The 17,980-nt window shown below is 48.4% G+C and overlaps 1 protein-coding gene across 1 annotated transcript; it reads left to right on the top strand.

Annotated features, from left to right (window-relative positions):
• The first annotated feature begins 5,680 nt into the window (after positions 1–5,680).
• LOC133339630 (myelin protein zero-like protein 1) lies at positions 5,681–17,980 on the top strand. Its single transcript, XM_061547778.1, has 5 exons — positions 5,681–7,093; positions 10,981–11,138; positions 13,402–13,618; positions 15,751–15,789; positions 16,382–17,980. Exons 1-5 carry the CDS (start codon positions 7,069–7,071, stop codon positions 16,648–16,650), a joined length of 708 nt encoding a protein of 235 aa, XP_061403762.1. The 5' UTR covers positions 5,681–7,068; the 3' UTR covers positions 16,651–17,980.

The following is a 17,980-nucleotide window of genomic DNA, read 5'->3' as shown; positions in this document are numbered from 1 at the left end:
AAACCGGTGTTGGAAAAACCGACTTACTCACTCACTCATCTACCTACTCACCCACTCACTCACTTACTCACTCATTCACTCACTCACTCACTCACCCACCCACTCACCCACCCCCCACCCACCCACCACTCACTCACTTCCCACTCACTCACTACTACCCACTCACCACCCACACCCCACTCACTACCTATCACCACTCACTCTCACCCACCCACTCACCCCACCCATCAGTCCCCCATCACCACCACCCCCACTCCCCCCCCCCCCACCCACTCACCCACACCCACTCATCACCCACCACTCACCACTCACCCACCCCCCACCCACTCACACCACCACTCACCCATCACCCACCCACCCACCCCTCACCACCACCACTCACCCCCCACCCACCCACTCACTCACCCACCACTCACCCACCCACTCACTCACACACCCACTCACCACCCACTCACTCACCCACCCACTCACCCACCACTCACCCACCCACTCACCCACCCCCCCCACTCACCCACTCCACCCCACTCACCTCACCCACCCACTCACCCCCACTCACCCACCCACTCACCCACCCACCCACTCCACCCACTCACCACTCACCCACCCACTCACTCACCCACTCACCCACTCACCCCACCCAATCATCACCCACCCACTCACCCACCCACCCACCCACTCACCCACTCACCCACCCACTCACCCACCCACCCACACCCACTGTCTCTCTCTCTGTCTTGTAGTGCCAATATGGCTCAAGTGAGTGAGTGGACACATCATGTCTGGCACCGATCTCTCTCTCTCTCTCGGTGTCGCCGTTCAGCCATTCTCCACTCGAGTCTTCCTTTCTTGCTCGCTCCCTTACATTTCTCCAACCAACACACTTTTCATTTTCCTGTTGTTGTTGCTGTTGTTGTTGTTGCTGCTGTTGTTGTTGTTCGTTTGTTTCCCAATAGTGGCAGCCTCCTTCTCACCACTGCCCGCTTTGTCAGCTCTTCTGCTGCGTGAAACTTTTCAGCGCCAGGTCAAATCAACAACAAATGAGCCGTCGCCCTGGTGAGCACCGCCCTGCGTGTGTTTCCCAGGTGCGGTGCAGTGCACATCGCCCCTGTGGAGACAAAGGCGAGACTGCGTGCTTGGTGCTGCTCTCCCCACTCACCCCCCTCGTGTGGGGAGATGTTAACCACCTCGCCTCCTGTACGGGAGGTCGTGGGTTCGATCCCAACCCTGACGCCTCGAGATTTGGAGTTTGCGTGTCTCTGTCTCGTGGTCGTGTGGATGAAACATTTAGAAACTTCACGCGTTTAGATCAGGGCTGGGGAACATTTTTCCTGCCATTTGGATATTTGTAACATCGTTCGCGGGCCATGCAAAATGATCAACTTAAAAATTAGCCCGTTATATTTGGTCAAACGTTTAATTAACTCGCCCCTAATGCGATGGCTGGAACTGCTTCTCTTTGGCGAGGCGTGTGATGATGTTAGCTGGTGTTGATGATGTTGCTACTTCATGAGACCTCCTTTGCCAGTACCAAAATATACTAAAAGGGTTTTTCCCCTTTTTTCTGGCAACAAAACTGACACCTTTTGCAAGGAATCATCTTTACATTAACCACAATACTTGCAGTCAAATGCAAACAAAAAAACAATACTCTGACCCCGACTTACGAACCCTCCGACTTACGAGTACCCCCCACTTACGTACGCCCGACTTACAGACATCCCCGACTTACGAACGATTCCGAACTTACAAACGCCCCCGACTTACGAAAGTCCCCGCGCTTACGAACACCCGACTTACGTACGTCCCCGACTTACGTACGCCCCCGACTTACGAACGCTCGCTACTCGCGGAACCGAGGCGTGGGACTATTTTGTTGGGGCGGAGCGATCCTCCGCGCGGCGTGAAGAGTCCCGGCAGCCTGCGAACAGGCGAGCCAGCGTCAGGACTCGGGGTGAGGGAAAATAACATTGGGGTTTTGTTGATCTTTGCACGTTATGGGACCGTCCATAAATGACGTCACGCGATTTTTTACGATTTTTGACCCCCCCCCCCCTTCGTCACACGGCGTCACAAAAAGTCAGACCCCCCCCCCTCAAATATGACGTCACAAAGCTCTGCCCCCCCCCTTCCCCCCAAAAATAAAACATGCTTCAAATCGCTTTAAACTATTGTCATTGTAGTGCGTATTTAATGTGGCGCTGCAATCTGATGTTGTAGGAGACAACATTTATTAAGAAGTCTATTTAATGAAGTAGAACGTGTTGTCTTTATTTAAAGTTGCGCATTCTGATGTGACGTCACATTTCTCACCCCCCCCCCCCCCAGTCACACATCGTCACAATTTCAGTATTGCATCGAAATGTGCAATTTATCTTCTTATTGATTAGTTTAACAACGCTTCGAGCTCCCAGATAGGCACAACTCCAGCTGATGAACAGCTGTCGGGAACGTAAACCAATCGCAGTGGGAGGACTGCCCATAACAAACAACGGTGAACACAGCAGCGGCGTGTGAGCGAGTGGGTGAGGAGGTGAGTGAGTGCGTGGGTGAGTGAGTGAGATGGTGGGTGAGTGGTTGGGTGAGTGAGTGAGATGGTGGGTGATTGAGTGAGTGGGTGAGTGAGATGGTGAGTCGGTGAGTAGGTGAGTGGGTGAGTGAGATGGTGGGTGATTGAGTGAGTGCGTGAGTGAGATGGTGGGTGGGTGAGTGAGCAAGTGGGTGAGGAGGTGAGTGAGTGCGTGGGTGAGATGGTGGGTGAGTGGTTGGGTGAGTGAGCAGGTGAGTGAGTGCGTGAGTGAGATGGTGGGTGAGTGGTTGGGTGAGTGAGCAGGTGAGTGAAATGGTGAGTGAGTGGGTGAGTGAGATGGTGGGTGAGTGAGATGGTGGGTGATTGAGTGAGTGGGTGAGTGATATCGTGGGTGAGTGAGATGGTGGGTGAGTAGGTGAGTGACATGGTGGGTGAGTGAGATGGTGGGTGAGTGAGATGGTGGGTGATTGAGTGAGTGGGTGAGTGAGATGGCGAGTAAGTGGGTGAGTGAGATGGTGGGAGATTGAGTGGATGGGTGGGCGAGTGGTTGAGTGAGATTGTGGGTGAGTGGTTGGGTGAGTGAGTAGGTGAGTGAAATGGTGGGTGAGTGAGATGGTGGGTGACTGATTGAGTGGATGGGTGGGCGAGTGGTTGAGTGAGATTGTGGGTGAGTGAGTAGGTGAGTGAAATGGTGGGTGAGTGAGATGGTGGGTGAGCAAGTGAATGGGTGAGTGAGATGGTGGGTGATTGAGTGGATGGGTGGGCGAGTGGTTGAGTGAGATTGTGGGTGAGTGGTTGGGTGAGTGAGTAGGTGAGTGAAATGGTGGGTGAGTGAGATGGTGGGTGAGCAAGTGAATGGGTGAGTGAGATGGTGGGTGATTGAGTGGATGGGTGGGCGAGTGGTTGAGTGAGATTGTGGGTGAGTGGTTGGGTGAGTGAGTAGGTGAGTGAGATGGTGGGTGAGTGAGATGGTGAGTGATTGATTGAGTGGGTGAGTGAGATGGTGAGTGATTGATTGAGTGGGTGAGTGAGATGGTGGGTGATTGAGTGGATGGGTGGGCGAGTGGTTGAGTGAGATTGTGGGTGAGTGGTTGGGTGAGTGAGTAGGTGAGTGAGATGGTGGGTGAGTGAGATGGTGAGTGATTGATTGAGTGGGTGAGTGAGATGGTGGGTGATTGAGTGGATGGGTGGGCGAGTGGTTGAGTGAGATTGTGGGTGAGTGGTTGGGTGAGTGAGTAGGTGAGTGAGATGGTGGGTGAGTGAGATGGTGAGTGATTGATTGAGTGGGTGAGTGAGATGGTGGGTGATTGAGTGGATGGGTGGGCGAGTGGTTGAGTGAGATTGTGGGTGAGTGGTTGGGTGAGTGAGTAGGTGAGTGAGATGGTGGGTGAGTGAGATGGTGAGTGATTGATTGAGTGGGTGAGTGAGATGGTGGGTGATTGAGTGGATGGGTGGGCGAGTGGTTGAGTGAGATTGTGGGTGAGTGGTTGGGTGAGTGAGTAGGTGAGTGAGATGGTGGGTGAGTGAGATGGTGAGTGATTGATCGAGTGGGTGTGTGAGTTTGCAAGTGAGTCAAGTCGCGTGTTTGGGTAACCATGGTGAAAATTAATTCGAGACGCTAGCATAAAAGTCAAATTCGCAAGGGTCATCGAAATGACTTTTAGTGCAAAAACAAGTTAAAACTAAAGCCAAACACTTTTTTATTTACCAAGTAATCCCCCCTGAGCTATGGAGCTCTGTTGTAGAAGACACCATACACGACTTTATAGTGTAATACACTACACTATACACTACACTATACACTACACTATACACTATATACTACACTATACACTACACTATACACTACACTATATACTACACTATACACTACACTACACACTACACTACTTTATAGTACAATACACTACACTATACACTACACTATACACTACACTATACACTACACTATACACTACACTATACACTACACTATACATTACACTATATACTACACTATACACTACACTATACACTACACTATACACTACACTATACATTACACTATACACTACTACACTACACTATACACTACACTATATACACTGCACTATACACTACACTATACACTACACACTACACTATTATAGACCACACAATAAACGAACTAAATAATTTTAGCTTCCCAGGTAAGCCCCACTGGGTTTATGTCGCATTTTTTTCAGAATCGACCTTCCCGCAAATGATAGCTAAACGAAGAGGCTTGTGGCCACGTGGACATTGACAGCAGCAGCAGCAGCAGCCAAACAATCTGAACTTGTGATGTTGATTCTCCTCTACACGTGGAGGGATCACCGGAGAAACATCCACGCGACCACCAAACACACATACAGCAGGATCGAAACCCACGACCTCCTGTACACCAGGCGAGGTAGTCAACATCTCCTAGCCACGGCGATGATGATGAGAGAGAGAGAGAGACGCAGACTCCACATATACAGCAATTGGCATCGCCAGGGTCGGGATCGAACCCACGACCTCCTGTGTACCAGGCGAGGTAGTCAACATCTCCTAGCCACGGCGATGATGATGAGAGAGAGAGACGCAGACTCCACATATACAACAATTGACATCGCCAGGGTCGGGATCGAACCCACGACCTCCTGTGTACCAGGCGAGGTAGTCAACATCTCCTAGCCACGGCGATGATGATGAGAGAGAGAGAGAGACGCAGACTCCACATATACAGCAATTGGCATCGCCAGGGTCGGGATCGAACCCACGACCTCCTGTGGACCAGGCGAGGTAGTCAACATCTCTCAGTGTCAGGGATCGAACCCACGACCTCCTGTGTACCAGGCGAGGTAGTCAACATCTCCTAGCCACCGTGGTGATGGGAGAGAGAGAGAGAGACACGCAGACTCCAAATATGCAACAGTGGGATCGAACCCACGACCTCCTGCATACAGGGCGAGGGAGGTAACATTCCATCGCCCCTGCATCACGTGGTGAGTGACACTGCGAGCATGGATTGTGGACGTGGTCCTGGTTGTGTGAGATGCCCCCAATCGAAAGCAGGAACTGAACCCCGTGCACCCGGAGGTGTAACCCTTGACTGCAGTGTAGTCAGTGTGCGTGACCGCCTCACTCACCCACTCACTCACCCGCTCACCTGCTCACTCACCCACTCACTCACCTACTCACTCACCCACTCACTCACCCGCTCACTCACCCACTCACCCGCTCACCTACTGACTCATCCACTCACCTACGCACTCACCCACTCACTCACCTACTCACTCACCTACTTACTCACCAGCTCACTCACCCACTCACCTACTCATCCACTCACCTACTCACTCACCTAAAAACCCTCTCACCCGCTTACTCACCTATTCACTCACCTACTCATCCGCTCACTTACCCACTCACATTCTCACTCACGCACCCGCTCACTCACTCACCTACTCACTCACCCACTCACCTACTCACTCACCTAAAAACCCACTCACCCGCACACTCACCTATTCACTCACCTACTCACCCGCTCACTTACCCACTCACATTCTCACTCACGCACCCGCTCACTCACTCACCTACTCACCCGCTCACCTGACTCACATAGTCACCCGCTCACTCACTCACCTATTCACTCACCATCTCACTCATCCACTCAATCTCTACGAGTGTCTGTGTCTCTATGAGTATCTATGCAGCTCTGTGTATGTCTATGTGTATGAGTGTCTATGTGTCTCTATGAGTATCTATGCAGCTCTGTGTATGTCTATGTGTATGAGTGTCTATGTGTCTCTATGAGTATCTATGCAGCTCTGTGTATGTCTGTGTGTGTGTATGTCTATGTGTCTCTATGAGTGTCTATGCAGCTCTGTGTATGTCTATGTGTCTGTATTTCTAGGTATAGCTACCGCTTGAGAGAGATAGAGGAGGGGGGAGAGAAAGGGGGAGGGAGACGTGGGGGGTAATCCCCTACCGAGAAAGAGGAAGACGAGACGAGTTTAGTTTTGAGTCACTCGGGCTCACGACGCAGTGTTTACAACGCATATAAAGAGACACACACAGACACACACAGAGACACAGAGACACACAGACACTCACAGAGACACAGAGATACTCACAGAGACACAGAGACACAAAGACAGAGATACACTCACAGAGACACACACAGATATACACAGACACACACAGAGACACACACACACTGACACACACACATACACACTGACACACACATACACTGACACACAGACACACACTGACACACAGACACTGACACACACACAGACACTGACACACACATACATTGACACACATACGCAGAAACACACGCACAGACAAACACTGACACACACACACCGACACACACACGCACAGAGGCAAAGACGGAAGAGAGAGAGAGAAGAAGAAAGCGCAGTGAGACTGAGACGTAGGGGGTGGGGGGGGGGGTAGCAAGGTGAGAAGAGAGGGCAGAGAGAGAGACCCTGAGACCACTGCTACTGCTGCTGCTCCTGAATGTCGTAGCAGCGGAGACGACGACGACGACGATGGCGTGGAGAGTGGCACTCGCTGGTGAGTGACACCTCGGGGACTGTGCGTGACACGTGCGTGTGTGTGACGTGCGTGTGTGTGCGTGCGTGTGTGTGCGTGCGTGTGTGTGACGGGTGTGTGTGACGGGTGTGTGTGTGTGACGGGTGTGTGTGTGACGGGTGTGTGTGTGTGTGACGGGTGTGTGTGTGTGTGACGGGTGTGTGTGTGTGTGCGTGTGTGTGTGACGGAAAGATCTGGGCAAAGTCCCATCGGTGAGCTCCTCCGGCAGGCAACGCTGCTGCGTTGGCTGGGTGATGTAGCCCGCATGCCCAGCCACCGCATGCCTAAACAGCTTTTGTTCGGTCGGATCGAGGGGGCTAAACGGGCGCGGCACGGGCTAGAGAAGAGATGGAGTGACGTGGTACAGGAGGACGTGGAGCTGAGTGGACTTGCCGATGACTGGTACCAGCGGTGTCAAGATCGGCCTCTGTGGAGGAGGCTCGTGAAGGATGCTACTGGGCAGTTGGAGGCAGTCGCCCTCCAACAACAACGGAGGGCGGAGGATCGACGCTCACAACAACGAGCGGAGCGCTGGGCGGATAAAACGCAGCGAGTTGGCACAGTAGAGGGCACAGGTGGTGCATCTGCCAGTCATCTCAGTCAGCCAACCCATGGCACCTGCTGGGTCTGTCCCGTGACCTCCCATCCGAGAAGTGCACCTAGCCTGGCACAAACGTTGTGGTGACCTCACCGCCACTTAGTGGCGAATGGCGGTTGTTGTTGTGGACCGCCACCTCGTGGTGGCTGTGTGCAGTCAATCTCTGTCACTCATCTCGGAGGGGGGCCGCAATCCGAAGAGCTACTAAGCTCTTTATCCATAATAGTGAGGAGGATTTCTCCACAACTCTGGGCTGGTTGTTGTTGTAATTACTGGCGAAACGTCACAATACTCGAATTGTAAATGTATAGTGTAGTGTATTGTGTAGTGTATAGTGTAGTGTATAGTAGTGTATAGTGTAGTGTATAATAGTGTATAGTGTAGTGTATAGTGTAGTATACTAGTACAACACTAGTGTATAGTGTAGTGTATAGTGTAGTGTATAGTGTAGTGTAGTGCCGTGTGGGTACTTTCCAGACTGTACACCATGCAACAATTATAAAAAATACACTTTTGTGTTTTCTTGGGGGGGGGGGAGCTCAATAATGCAGAGATTTTTTGCACGGCAAGTGAGCTGTGACGTCACATCTGTCACGTGACCCGCGCGTGTAGAAGCGTAACGCATTGTAGTGTAGTGGTTAGTGCACTGTGTGTGTGTCTGTGTGTGTGGGGGGAGCGGTGGTGTAGTGGTTAGCGCTACGCCGCGCTACGAACCCGGCGACCCGAGTTCAATTCCCGCTCACGGCCACCACCGGTGACGATTATTTCAACCGCTCCTGGGCCTCCCCTAGGTCGACTCAGCCTCAAACGAGTAACTGGTGCTGTGTGTGAACATCGCCACTGGGGAGACAAAGGCGGCCGGGTGTGGTGAATCCAAGTCCCGGGCGCAGCCAGGTAGTAGTGCAGCTAGTGGGTTATATAGACCGAGGTTCATATATCATCACTCTCCGTGCTCTGCGTAGCGAGATGTCATCTTCCTCGCCTCGTATGCAGGAGGTTGTAGGTTCGATCGTGACCCTGACAATTATTGTTGTTTTTTCGCGTCTTTCTCTCTCTCTTTGTGACCAGGTCGCTTCTGAAATAAACTACTTTAAAAACAGTTTAACACGTGGCAGGCTTTCGCAACCAATATTATTCATAATCAACGTTTTTGGGTGTTAGATCGCGTTATTTATAAATGTGTCGTAACCCTCCACCACCAGACACGGCCAATCAGTAAAAAAGTGTCACGTTGACAAAAGACAAATAGTTCACTGCTTTAGCCCACCGGTGTGTTGAAGCGTGAAACCACAACATTTACAATCTGAGTACGACGTTTCGTTGATGCTGGATGCAATTACCAGCGAAACGTCGTGCTACTCAAATTGTAAATGTTGTGGTTTCACGCTTCAACACACCGGTGGGCTAAAGCAGTGAACTATTTGTCTTTTGTCAACGTGACACTTTTTTACTGATTGGCCGTGTCGGGTGGTGGAGGGTTACGACACATTTATAAATAACGCGATCTAACACCCAAAAACGTTGATTACTTTAAAAACGTCTTTTTTTAAAGCAACGGTTTTATTAACAACTTCGTTTAACTCGCGGTCGAGAAGTCCGTTAATGGCGCCCGCGGCACGTGGCGCCTGCTTCGTGTGCGAGCCGATTCCACAGTTTAGGGACCGTGGCGTTTTGACCGACACACAAATATATATAAATACAACATGTCAATTGCTTTAAAGTAGCGAATTAATCGATTAATTGATGTCGATTTTTCTACAGGCATGTATTGTCACCGGATCTGAGTCCGCGTGCGAAATTTGGAATTGATTTGACAATGGGAAGTTGACTAAATGTTGATGACAAGATTTGACCACGACAAGCAAGTGAAAGCGTTGAAAAAGAGCTACACAACTCAGTGGGCTTTAGCTGGCAAATACAATAACGTAGTTTATTGTTGTGTAGTGTATAGTGTAGTGTATAGTGTAGTGTATAGTATAGTGTATAGTAGTGTATAGTATTGTAGTGTGTAGTAGTGTGTATGTGTATCGTAGTGTAGTGTGTAGTAGTATTTATGTGTATAGTATTGTAGTTGAAGTTCAAGTTCATTTATTAGGTATAGCCCTGTGAGCCATTCGGCTCTTGAATCGGGTGCAACCGCAACAAACAAAAAAAACATGAACAAAAAACATCTTAAAGTGAATATGTGACTATGTGTATAGTATTGTAGTGTATGTTGAACTTCTTTTGCACCCTATGTAGCCATTCATTCACCCACTCGTTCATTCACGTATTCACTCAACCACTCACCAAACGCACTATTCAATCGCCCACACACCCACCCGCTCAATCACCGACTCACCCACCCACACAGGGCTCATTCCCTCACTCACCCACTCACTCACCGCCTACCCGTACACTCACTCACGTATTCACTCACTCACCCACTCACTCACCGCCCACTCGTTCACTCACTCACGTACTCACTCACCAAACGCACTACTCATTCACCCGCGTATCCACTCGCTCATTGATTCACCCTCTAACTCACCTGCTCACTCCCTCATCAAACTCACCCCTCGGCTCTCTTGCCATCGCTCAGCTGGGTCAACGTGGCCTAATTCTAGATTTGAAGCTTTCGTGACTGCAATGATTCATACTCTTAGTTCTTTCGGTAAAGTCACGTAGTAAAATTTTTAATTAAAATTCATAAAAATAAAACAATAAAATCACGACGTTTCGGAGGCAACACAAGTCTCCATCATCAGGTGGGACCGTCACAGCCAAACTTGCTGCATCAGCAGCAAATCTGGCTGTCATCAAGTGATGCAGCCAATCTGGCTGTGACGGTCCCACCTGATGACGGAGACTTGTGTTGCCTCCGAAACGTGATGATTTTATTGTTTTATTTTTATTAATTTTAATTACATTTTTTACCTACACGGTGACTTTACCGAAAGAACTAAGAGTAACAACGTGGCCTGTTGCTCACGCGTCTTCCCAGCAGAGGTCGCAACCGGGTACCCGATACCCGTACCCTACCCGATACCCGTACCCTACCCGATACCCGGCTACCCGTACCCGGCCGGGTACGGGTAGCCGGGTACGGGTAGCCGTTTGCGATCCTGGTGCGGCCGGGTACGGGTAGGCCGTGAGTCACCGGTGAGTTACCGTTTGTCACTCATTTCGGATAGGGTACGGGTAGGGAACGGGTACGGGTACCCATTTGCGACCCTGGTGCGGCTGGGTACGGGTAAGGAATCAAAACCCGTTTGCGACCTCTGCTTCCCAGTGCTCGCTCTGCAGGTCTCTGCGGTCCTGGCTGACACTGAAGAGGTCGAGGGCGACCTGGGATCGTCCGTGCGCCTGCCCTGCCACTTTGATCGAACCAAGGACGTCGCTGCGATCAGCGTGCAGTGGAAATGGCTTCGAGATGGTGACGAATTCCAGGTAAAAGCAACAACAACAGCAGCAACAGCAGCGATGTGAGATGTCATCTCCCTCGCCTGGTGTGCAGGAGGCGGTGGGTTCGATCCCGACCCTGACGCTTCTTGTATATCTTCTTGGTTCTTTCGGTAAAGTCACGTAGAAGGGAAGTAATACAATAATAAAAATAAAACATAATAAAATAATTCTCACGACGTTTCGGCCACAACGCAAGCAGCCGTCCTCAGGTGAAGAAACGGCTGCTTGCGTTGTGGCCGAAACGTCGTGAGAATTGTATATTTTATTATGTTTTATTTTTATTATTTTATTATTTCCCTTCTACGTGACTTTACCGAAAGAACCAAGAAGATGAATCCCTGCAGTCACGAAAGCTTTAAATCGCTTCTTGGATATTTGGGGTTTGCGTGTCTCTCTCTCCCCGTGGTCGCGTAGCTTATCTCTGGGTCCCTCGGTTTTTTTCCCCTCCACTGTTTTAGAATCGACATCCGTAGGCATTCATAATTAAGGTTTTTGTTGGGTTAGATCGCGTTATTTATCAATGTGGAAGATTTGGCCCCCCCCCAGAAAAAAAAAAATCTAAATTTGAAAACGAATTTCCTGCCTAAAATATAAAAAAATTTCACTAGCACATGGGATGGACTTTTCATTTATGTTGTACAATAATGTCTAATAGTATATTGTTTTACATTGCTCTGTCTTTACTTTTTTAAAATCCTTTATATTAAGTTCACTTGCTTGCTTGCGCGCTTACGACCGTGCAAATCTTTCGGTCGTTTTTTAACCCACTTCCCGTGATCCAATCGAGCTGATATTTTGCACACAGACTCGTTGTGCGTGACAATTTTTTTCGTAAAAATGTTTTTCCAAAATATTCCACTTTTTAGGGAAAAAAAATTAAATCCTTTATATTAAGTTGACTTGCTTGCTTGCGCGCTTACGACCGTGCAAACCTTCGGTCGTTTTTTTAACTCACTTCCCGTGATACAATTGAGCTGACATTTTGCACACAGACTCGTTGTGCGTGACAATTTATTTTCGTGAAAAAAATTCAAAAAATTTCCACTTTTTAGGAAAACATTTTTTTCATATTTAATTTCAAATACCAATGTGATAAAAATAAAACTCTTATTCAAGAAAAACAGAAATGAATAATAAAATAAAACCGATGCCACGCATATAAAGGATTTATAGTGAAAAACTTTGTTTTTACGGGTTAATTTTTTTACCATTTCTTGTTTCGTTGTATGTAATGGCAGAGATTAGGGATTAATAACGTACAACCGTAACCACAATAATACAAACAGAAATCTATGCGTTGTTATATGAAGACAAGTCAAGATATTGTGGGCCAAGGTTTAGCAAATTGTTGTTTTTATTTACATAGCATGGGCAATTATTATTTTTAAATATTTTTGAGAACAATATATTGGGGGGGAACATTTTGAGCATATTTGAATATTGTAATTAAATAATATAATTACGGCCTTGCTGTGTTTATACATTATATATATGGATGGCTTCATGGACAAATTTTGATGGTAGCCCGAAGGTTTGCAGAGTATCTTGGTCTCTGCAAAAGCAATATTGTGTGAACCGTATACGAATGTACAGAGCTGGCAATCAACGCTTTGTGCAATTGGCAGGAGGATTTCTCCACAACTCTGGGTTTTTGCCTGGTGATGGTGGTTGTTGTTGCTGTTGTAATTACCGGCGAAACGTCACGGCTCTTGAATTTCGATTTAAAGCTTTCATGACTGCAGGGATTCATATTCTGGCTTCTTTCGGTAAAGTCACGTAGAAGGGAAATAATAAAATAAAACAATAAAATTCTCACGACGTTTCGAATGCAACACAAGCAATCATCATCAGGTGTGAAAACCACAGCAATAATTTTTTTTTAAAAAGTGGCGTTTTTTCTTCTGAATTTTAATTGTAAATGTTGGAGTGGATGCGAGTCAGTGACTGCTTTAGTGTTAAAATATGGTGCTGTATTTTTAGGATAGTGTGTTTATAATATAATTTTATGTAGATATCCACATTTATTTAATATTTTTCTTCCGCAGTTTTTATTGAAAATGCAATATTTGACATCTCAAAAACCTGATGTGATAGACTAAAACTGACGCCAGATTTGGAAATCAGCACCCCAAAATTACCTTAAAACCGTTGAAATACCTTATGCCAGAAAAAGTGTGTTGACCAGTGTAATCATCAATGCCCTCTATGTGTCGTTGTCCTCTCCTCCCTTGTTGATCCCATTTTAAAGATCCTCTACTATCACAACAGGCTGAAGCGCAAAACGGAGCGCGTGATTTGGGAAGGCGATCTGAGCGCGGGAGAAGCGGGCATCGAACTCATCGAGCTGAGCCATGACGACGGAGGCTCGTACACCTGTGAAGTGATTGACATGGCGGAGAACAAACAGCACAAGGCCACCGTTCGCCTGACGATCCGTGAGCCGGGCAGCAACGTCGAGCAATCAGGTACCAAACTTACCGAGGGTCACGTTTGAAAAGTTCCCGGGAAGTGTTTTGAATGCAAAATGATTAATATTTTATAGCATAGAATGTAACTTGCATGGTAAATGTATTTAATATAGTACACAATATACTGTATCCGTGTACGGTATGGAGAATAGAGGGAGACAAGACCAGAGGTCGCAAACGGGTTTTGATTCCTTACCCGTACCCGTACCCGGCCGCACCAGAGTCGCAAATGGGTACCCGTACCCGGCCGGGTACGGGTAGCCGGTTATCGGGTAGGGTACGGGTATCGGGTACCCGGTTGCAACCTCTGGACAAGAGTGAGACGAGAGAGAGACGAGAGGGAGAGATGAGAGAGAGACACACCAGTAGCAGCATCATCGCGAGCAGCGCAGTTGCGACACCGTGCGGGAATCTTGCGGTCGACTGCTTATGCTCGAATTGCCACGAGGTCACGCGATCCGTGTCAAGCTGTAGACAAAGTTCATTTTCAAAGTTCGTGTATTAGGTGTAGCCCTATGAGCCATTCGGCTCTTGAATCGGGTGCAACCGCAACAAACAAAAACACAAAAACATGAACAAGAAAACATCTTAAAGTGAATATGTGACTAAGTGCAAACAGAAAATCCAAGAAAAGACAGCAAAATATTGCAGAAAAAATCACCGTACACCAACCCTGTGCAAATATCCCAGTGGGATGCAAGTCAAACAACAACAACCACAAGACAACTTAGATTAAGGCCATCAGTCTAACTCTGTACTACAACAAACAAACATGGCCAAACCAAAAAACTTTTCGAAAATCACCAAAATAAAGCCATGAAAGCAATGAAACAGTGATCATAGGAACTGTGACCGAATTTTCACAATAAACGACGTGAACAACACGTACTACCAAACTCTTCTCATTCCTGTTGTTGCACCGTGTACAACTGTAATACAGCTCGTTAAGGCGACTTCTGGAATCCGTCTTTTATTCAACTTGTATTACAGTTTCCTGCACGCTGCTGACAGGCAGCGTGAGAGGGACAGATAGAGAGAGAGACGCACACCGCCACGTGGCAACCCGGAGCCCCGCTCCCGCGTGGCCCCCTTCCTCTGTTCGTTCCCGTTCTGACCACGTGTCGTTCGTCTCCAGCCCTATTTAATACTCGGGTCACGTGGTACGTTTCCACCAATCCTGGTTAGCCTCCATGGAATATTCCAGGCCCCTTCGTAAGCTCCCGGGACCACGCCCCTGACTCGTCTCCCCATTGGCTGTGGCCAAAGCCAGCAGAACCAATCCCCTACTTACAGCTGTCACCTTTCCATTACGTCATGGCCACGCCCCTAGGCTTCCCCCCATTGGCTATGGACCAGGACCAGCAGAGCCAATCACCATGACGAGTTGTGATACGTCATTGAGTCGGATATATCCTCACATTACACAACAACAAGCCTCGCTTTGTAAGACGCCGCCCTAAGACAATTGATGCGTTCACATTGATGCTTATTCATATTCTTAGGTTTTTTCGGTAAAGTCACGTAGGTAAAGAATTAAAATTAATAAAAGTAAAATAAAAATAAAATAAAAATCACGACGTTTCGGAGGCAACACAAGCTTCCGTCTTCAGGTGGAACCGTCACAGCACGACAGCTGTATCAAGTGATACACAGCACGACTGCTGCATCAAGTGAGAGAAATTCCAAGAAAACAGTCCTTGTATATATACTGGTTGAGGGTGGGAGGAGCCAAGGTAGGCCCTGGATATTATTTTATTTTTTATTTTATTTTTTATAATATCCAGGGCCTACCTTGGCTCCTCCCACCCTCAACCAGTATATATACAAGGACTGTTTTCTTGGTATTTCTCATTTACTTGATACAGCAGTCATGGCTGTGACGGTTCCACCTGAAGACGGAAGCTTGTGTTGCCTCCGAAACATCGTGATTTTTATTGTATTTTTTATTTTACTTTCATTAACTTAAATTTTTTAACTACGTGACTTTACCGAAAAAACCTAAGAATATGAATCCTTGCAGTCACGAAAGCTTCAAATCTAGAACACATTGACGCTCTGTGAGCCCCGTTGAGAGTGGCAAGCAGCCACTCCGCTCCTCCTCACGTCTTGTGTCTTTTTGTTATTTGCAGATCCGCCGGCTGTCCCTGCAAACCAAAGATCGGAAGCAGGTAAACTTCGATGGAGAGGTCGCATCCTCTTCTCGTTTGCTCCTCTGTCTGTCTGTGTGTGTGGTGTGTATTCGGCACAGCGGGGCAGCGGTGGTGCGGAGGCCATAGCATAGATGTTGAACTTTTACACCATTGGAACCTCATTTGCCAGTAAAAAAATATGATAATTGTTTTTTTACCCTTCTGCCTGGCAACAAAACTGACACCTTTTTTTACAAGGAGTCATGTTTGCATAGACCACAATACCTGCAGTTATAATGCAAACAAAAAACACAACTCTGATAATGTATGCACTGTCCTTGAAGTTGATTGGTCCACACGCCTTTTGGCTTCATCCGGTCCAACCCATGTGAGACTAGGCTCTAAGGAAAGCTGTCTCGGGTGTGGACCAATCAACTTCAAGGACATTGCCTACATTACGCTTGCGTCCCATTCCCAATTAGTCACATATTCACTTTAAGATGTTTTCTTGTTCATGTTTTTGTGCTTTTGTTTGTTGCGGTTGCACCCGATTCAAGAACCGAATGGCTCACAGGGCTACACCTAATACATGAAACTTGAACTTGATGCCTCGTTGTCCCGTGTCTCGCAGAGGTAAGCAGCGGAAAGAACGTCGCCACCATCATCGCCGTCACCTCGCTCTGCGTGATCATCCTTATCGGCAGCCTGGTCTACGTCAAGTGGAGGACCAACAGAACGAGGGCGTTGGCGGCGAGCTACAAGTCCGTGAATCTGGGTGACCACGGCCAGGGTCGGGGTCCGAACGCTCCGGGCGGGGACGGTGGCGGTCGAGCGCTCGTGACCATCACCGTCATGGACGGGAGCTACGGCGGCTCCCAGGTGAAGCAGGTCTCCGTGTAGTGATTCTCGGCACGGAGCCAGACGGAGGGAGAAGTCGGCAAAACGAACAACCCCTGCGGAGATGGAGCCTGAAGAAATCGGCTTCGTTACCCCTTCGCAGCAATAATGGAGGATGGGGTGGTGGTGGTATCAGATGTTCAGACATCAACTAGACACCGAGTATTGCAATTGAAGTCCGCCTTAACCACACGAACATGCTCGTGGTGAAATATGCAACCTCTATCACTACCTCCTATCACTGCCCCTATCACTGCCCCTATCGCTACCCCCATCACGATCTCCTATCACGATCTCCTATCACTACCACTATCGCTACCCCCATCACGATCTCCTATCACTACCCTTATCAATACCCCCATCACGATCTCCTATCACGATCTCCTATCACTACCACTATCGCTACCCCCATCACGATCTCCTATCACTACCCTTATCAATACCCCCATCACGATCTCCTATCACTACCCCTATCGCTACCCCCATCACGATCTCCTATCGCTACCCCCATCACGATCTCCTATCACGACCCTTATCAATACCCCCATCACTATCTCCTATCACTACCCCTATCGCTATCCCCATCACGATCTCCTATCACTGCCCCTATCGCTACCCTCATCACGATCTCCTTTGACTACCCTTATCAATACCCCCATCACGATCTCCTATCACTACCCCCATCACGATCTCCTATCACTACCCCTATCACTACCCCCATCACTATCTCCTATCACGACCCTTATCAATAACCCCATCACGATCTCCTATCACGACCCTTATCACTACCCCTATTGCCACCCCCATCACAATCTCCTATCACTACCCCTATTGCCACCCCCATCACTATCTCCTATCACGACCCTTATCAATACCCCCATCACGATCTCCTATCACTACCCTTATCACTACCCCTATTGCCACCCCCATCACGATGTCCTATCACTACCCCTATTGCCACCCCCATCACTATCTCCTATCACGACCCTTATCAATAACCCCATCACGATCTCCTATCACGACCCTTATCACTACCCCTATTGCCACCCCCATCACAATCTCCTATCACTACCCCTATTGCCACCCCCATCACTATCTCCTATCACGACCCTTATCAATACCCCCATCACGATCTCCTATCACTACCCTTATCACTACCCCTATTGCCACCCCCATCACAATCTCCTATCACTACCCCTATTGCCACCCCCATCACTATCTCCTATCACGACCCTTATCAATACCCCCATCACGATCTCCTATCACTACCCTTATCACTACCCCTATTGCCACCCCCATCACAATCTCCTATCACGACCCTAACCCCTATCAC

Source organism: Lethenteron reissneri, unplaced genomic scaffold (genome assembly GCF_015708825.2).
Source record: "Lethenteron reissneri isolate LAM-NWPU_2019-01 unplaced genomic scaffold, ASM1570882v1 scaffold_1937, whole genome shotgun sequence".
Taxonomy (NCBI): domain Eukaryota; kingdom Metazoa; phylum Chordata; class Hyperoartia; order Petromyzontiformes; family Petromyzontidae; genus Lethenteron; species Lethenteron reissneri.
Note: the sequence above shows the minus strand (reverse complement) of the source record. Positions and strands in the feature narration are given on the sequence as shown.

What these genes read in the sequence shown, in the direction of transcription:
- LOC133339630 (XM_061547778.1), top strand. Translation starts at nt 7,069, where the DNA reads ATGGCGTGGAGAGTGGCACTCGCTG. An exon ending in GAGATGGTGACGAATTCCAG is followed by an intron (nt 11,139 to 13,401) that starts GTAAAAGCAACA and finishes CCCATTTTAAAG; the next exon opens with ATCCTCTACTATCACAACAG. An exon ending in AAACCAAAGATCGGAAGCAG is followed by an intron (nt 15,790 to 16,381) that starts GTAAACTTCGAT and finishes CGTGTCTCGCAG; the next exon opens with AGGTAAGCAGCGGAAAGAAC.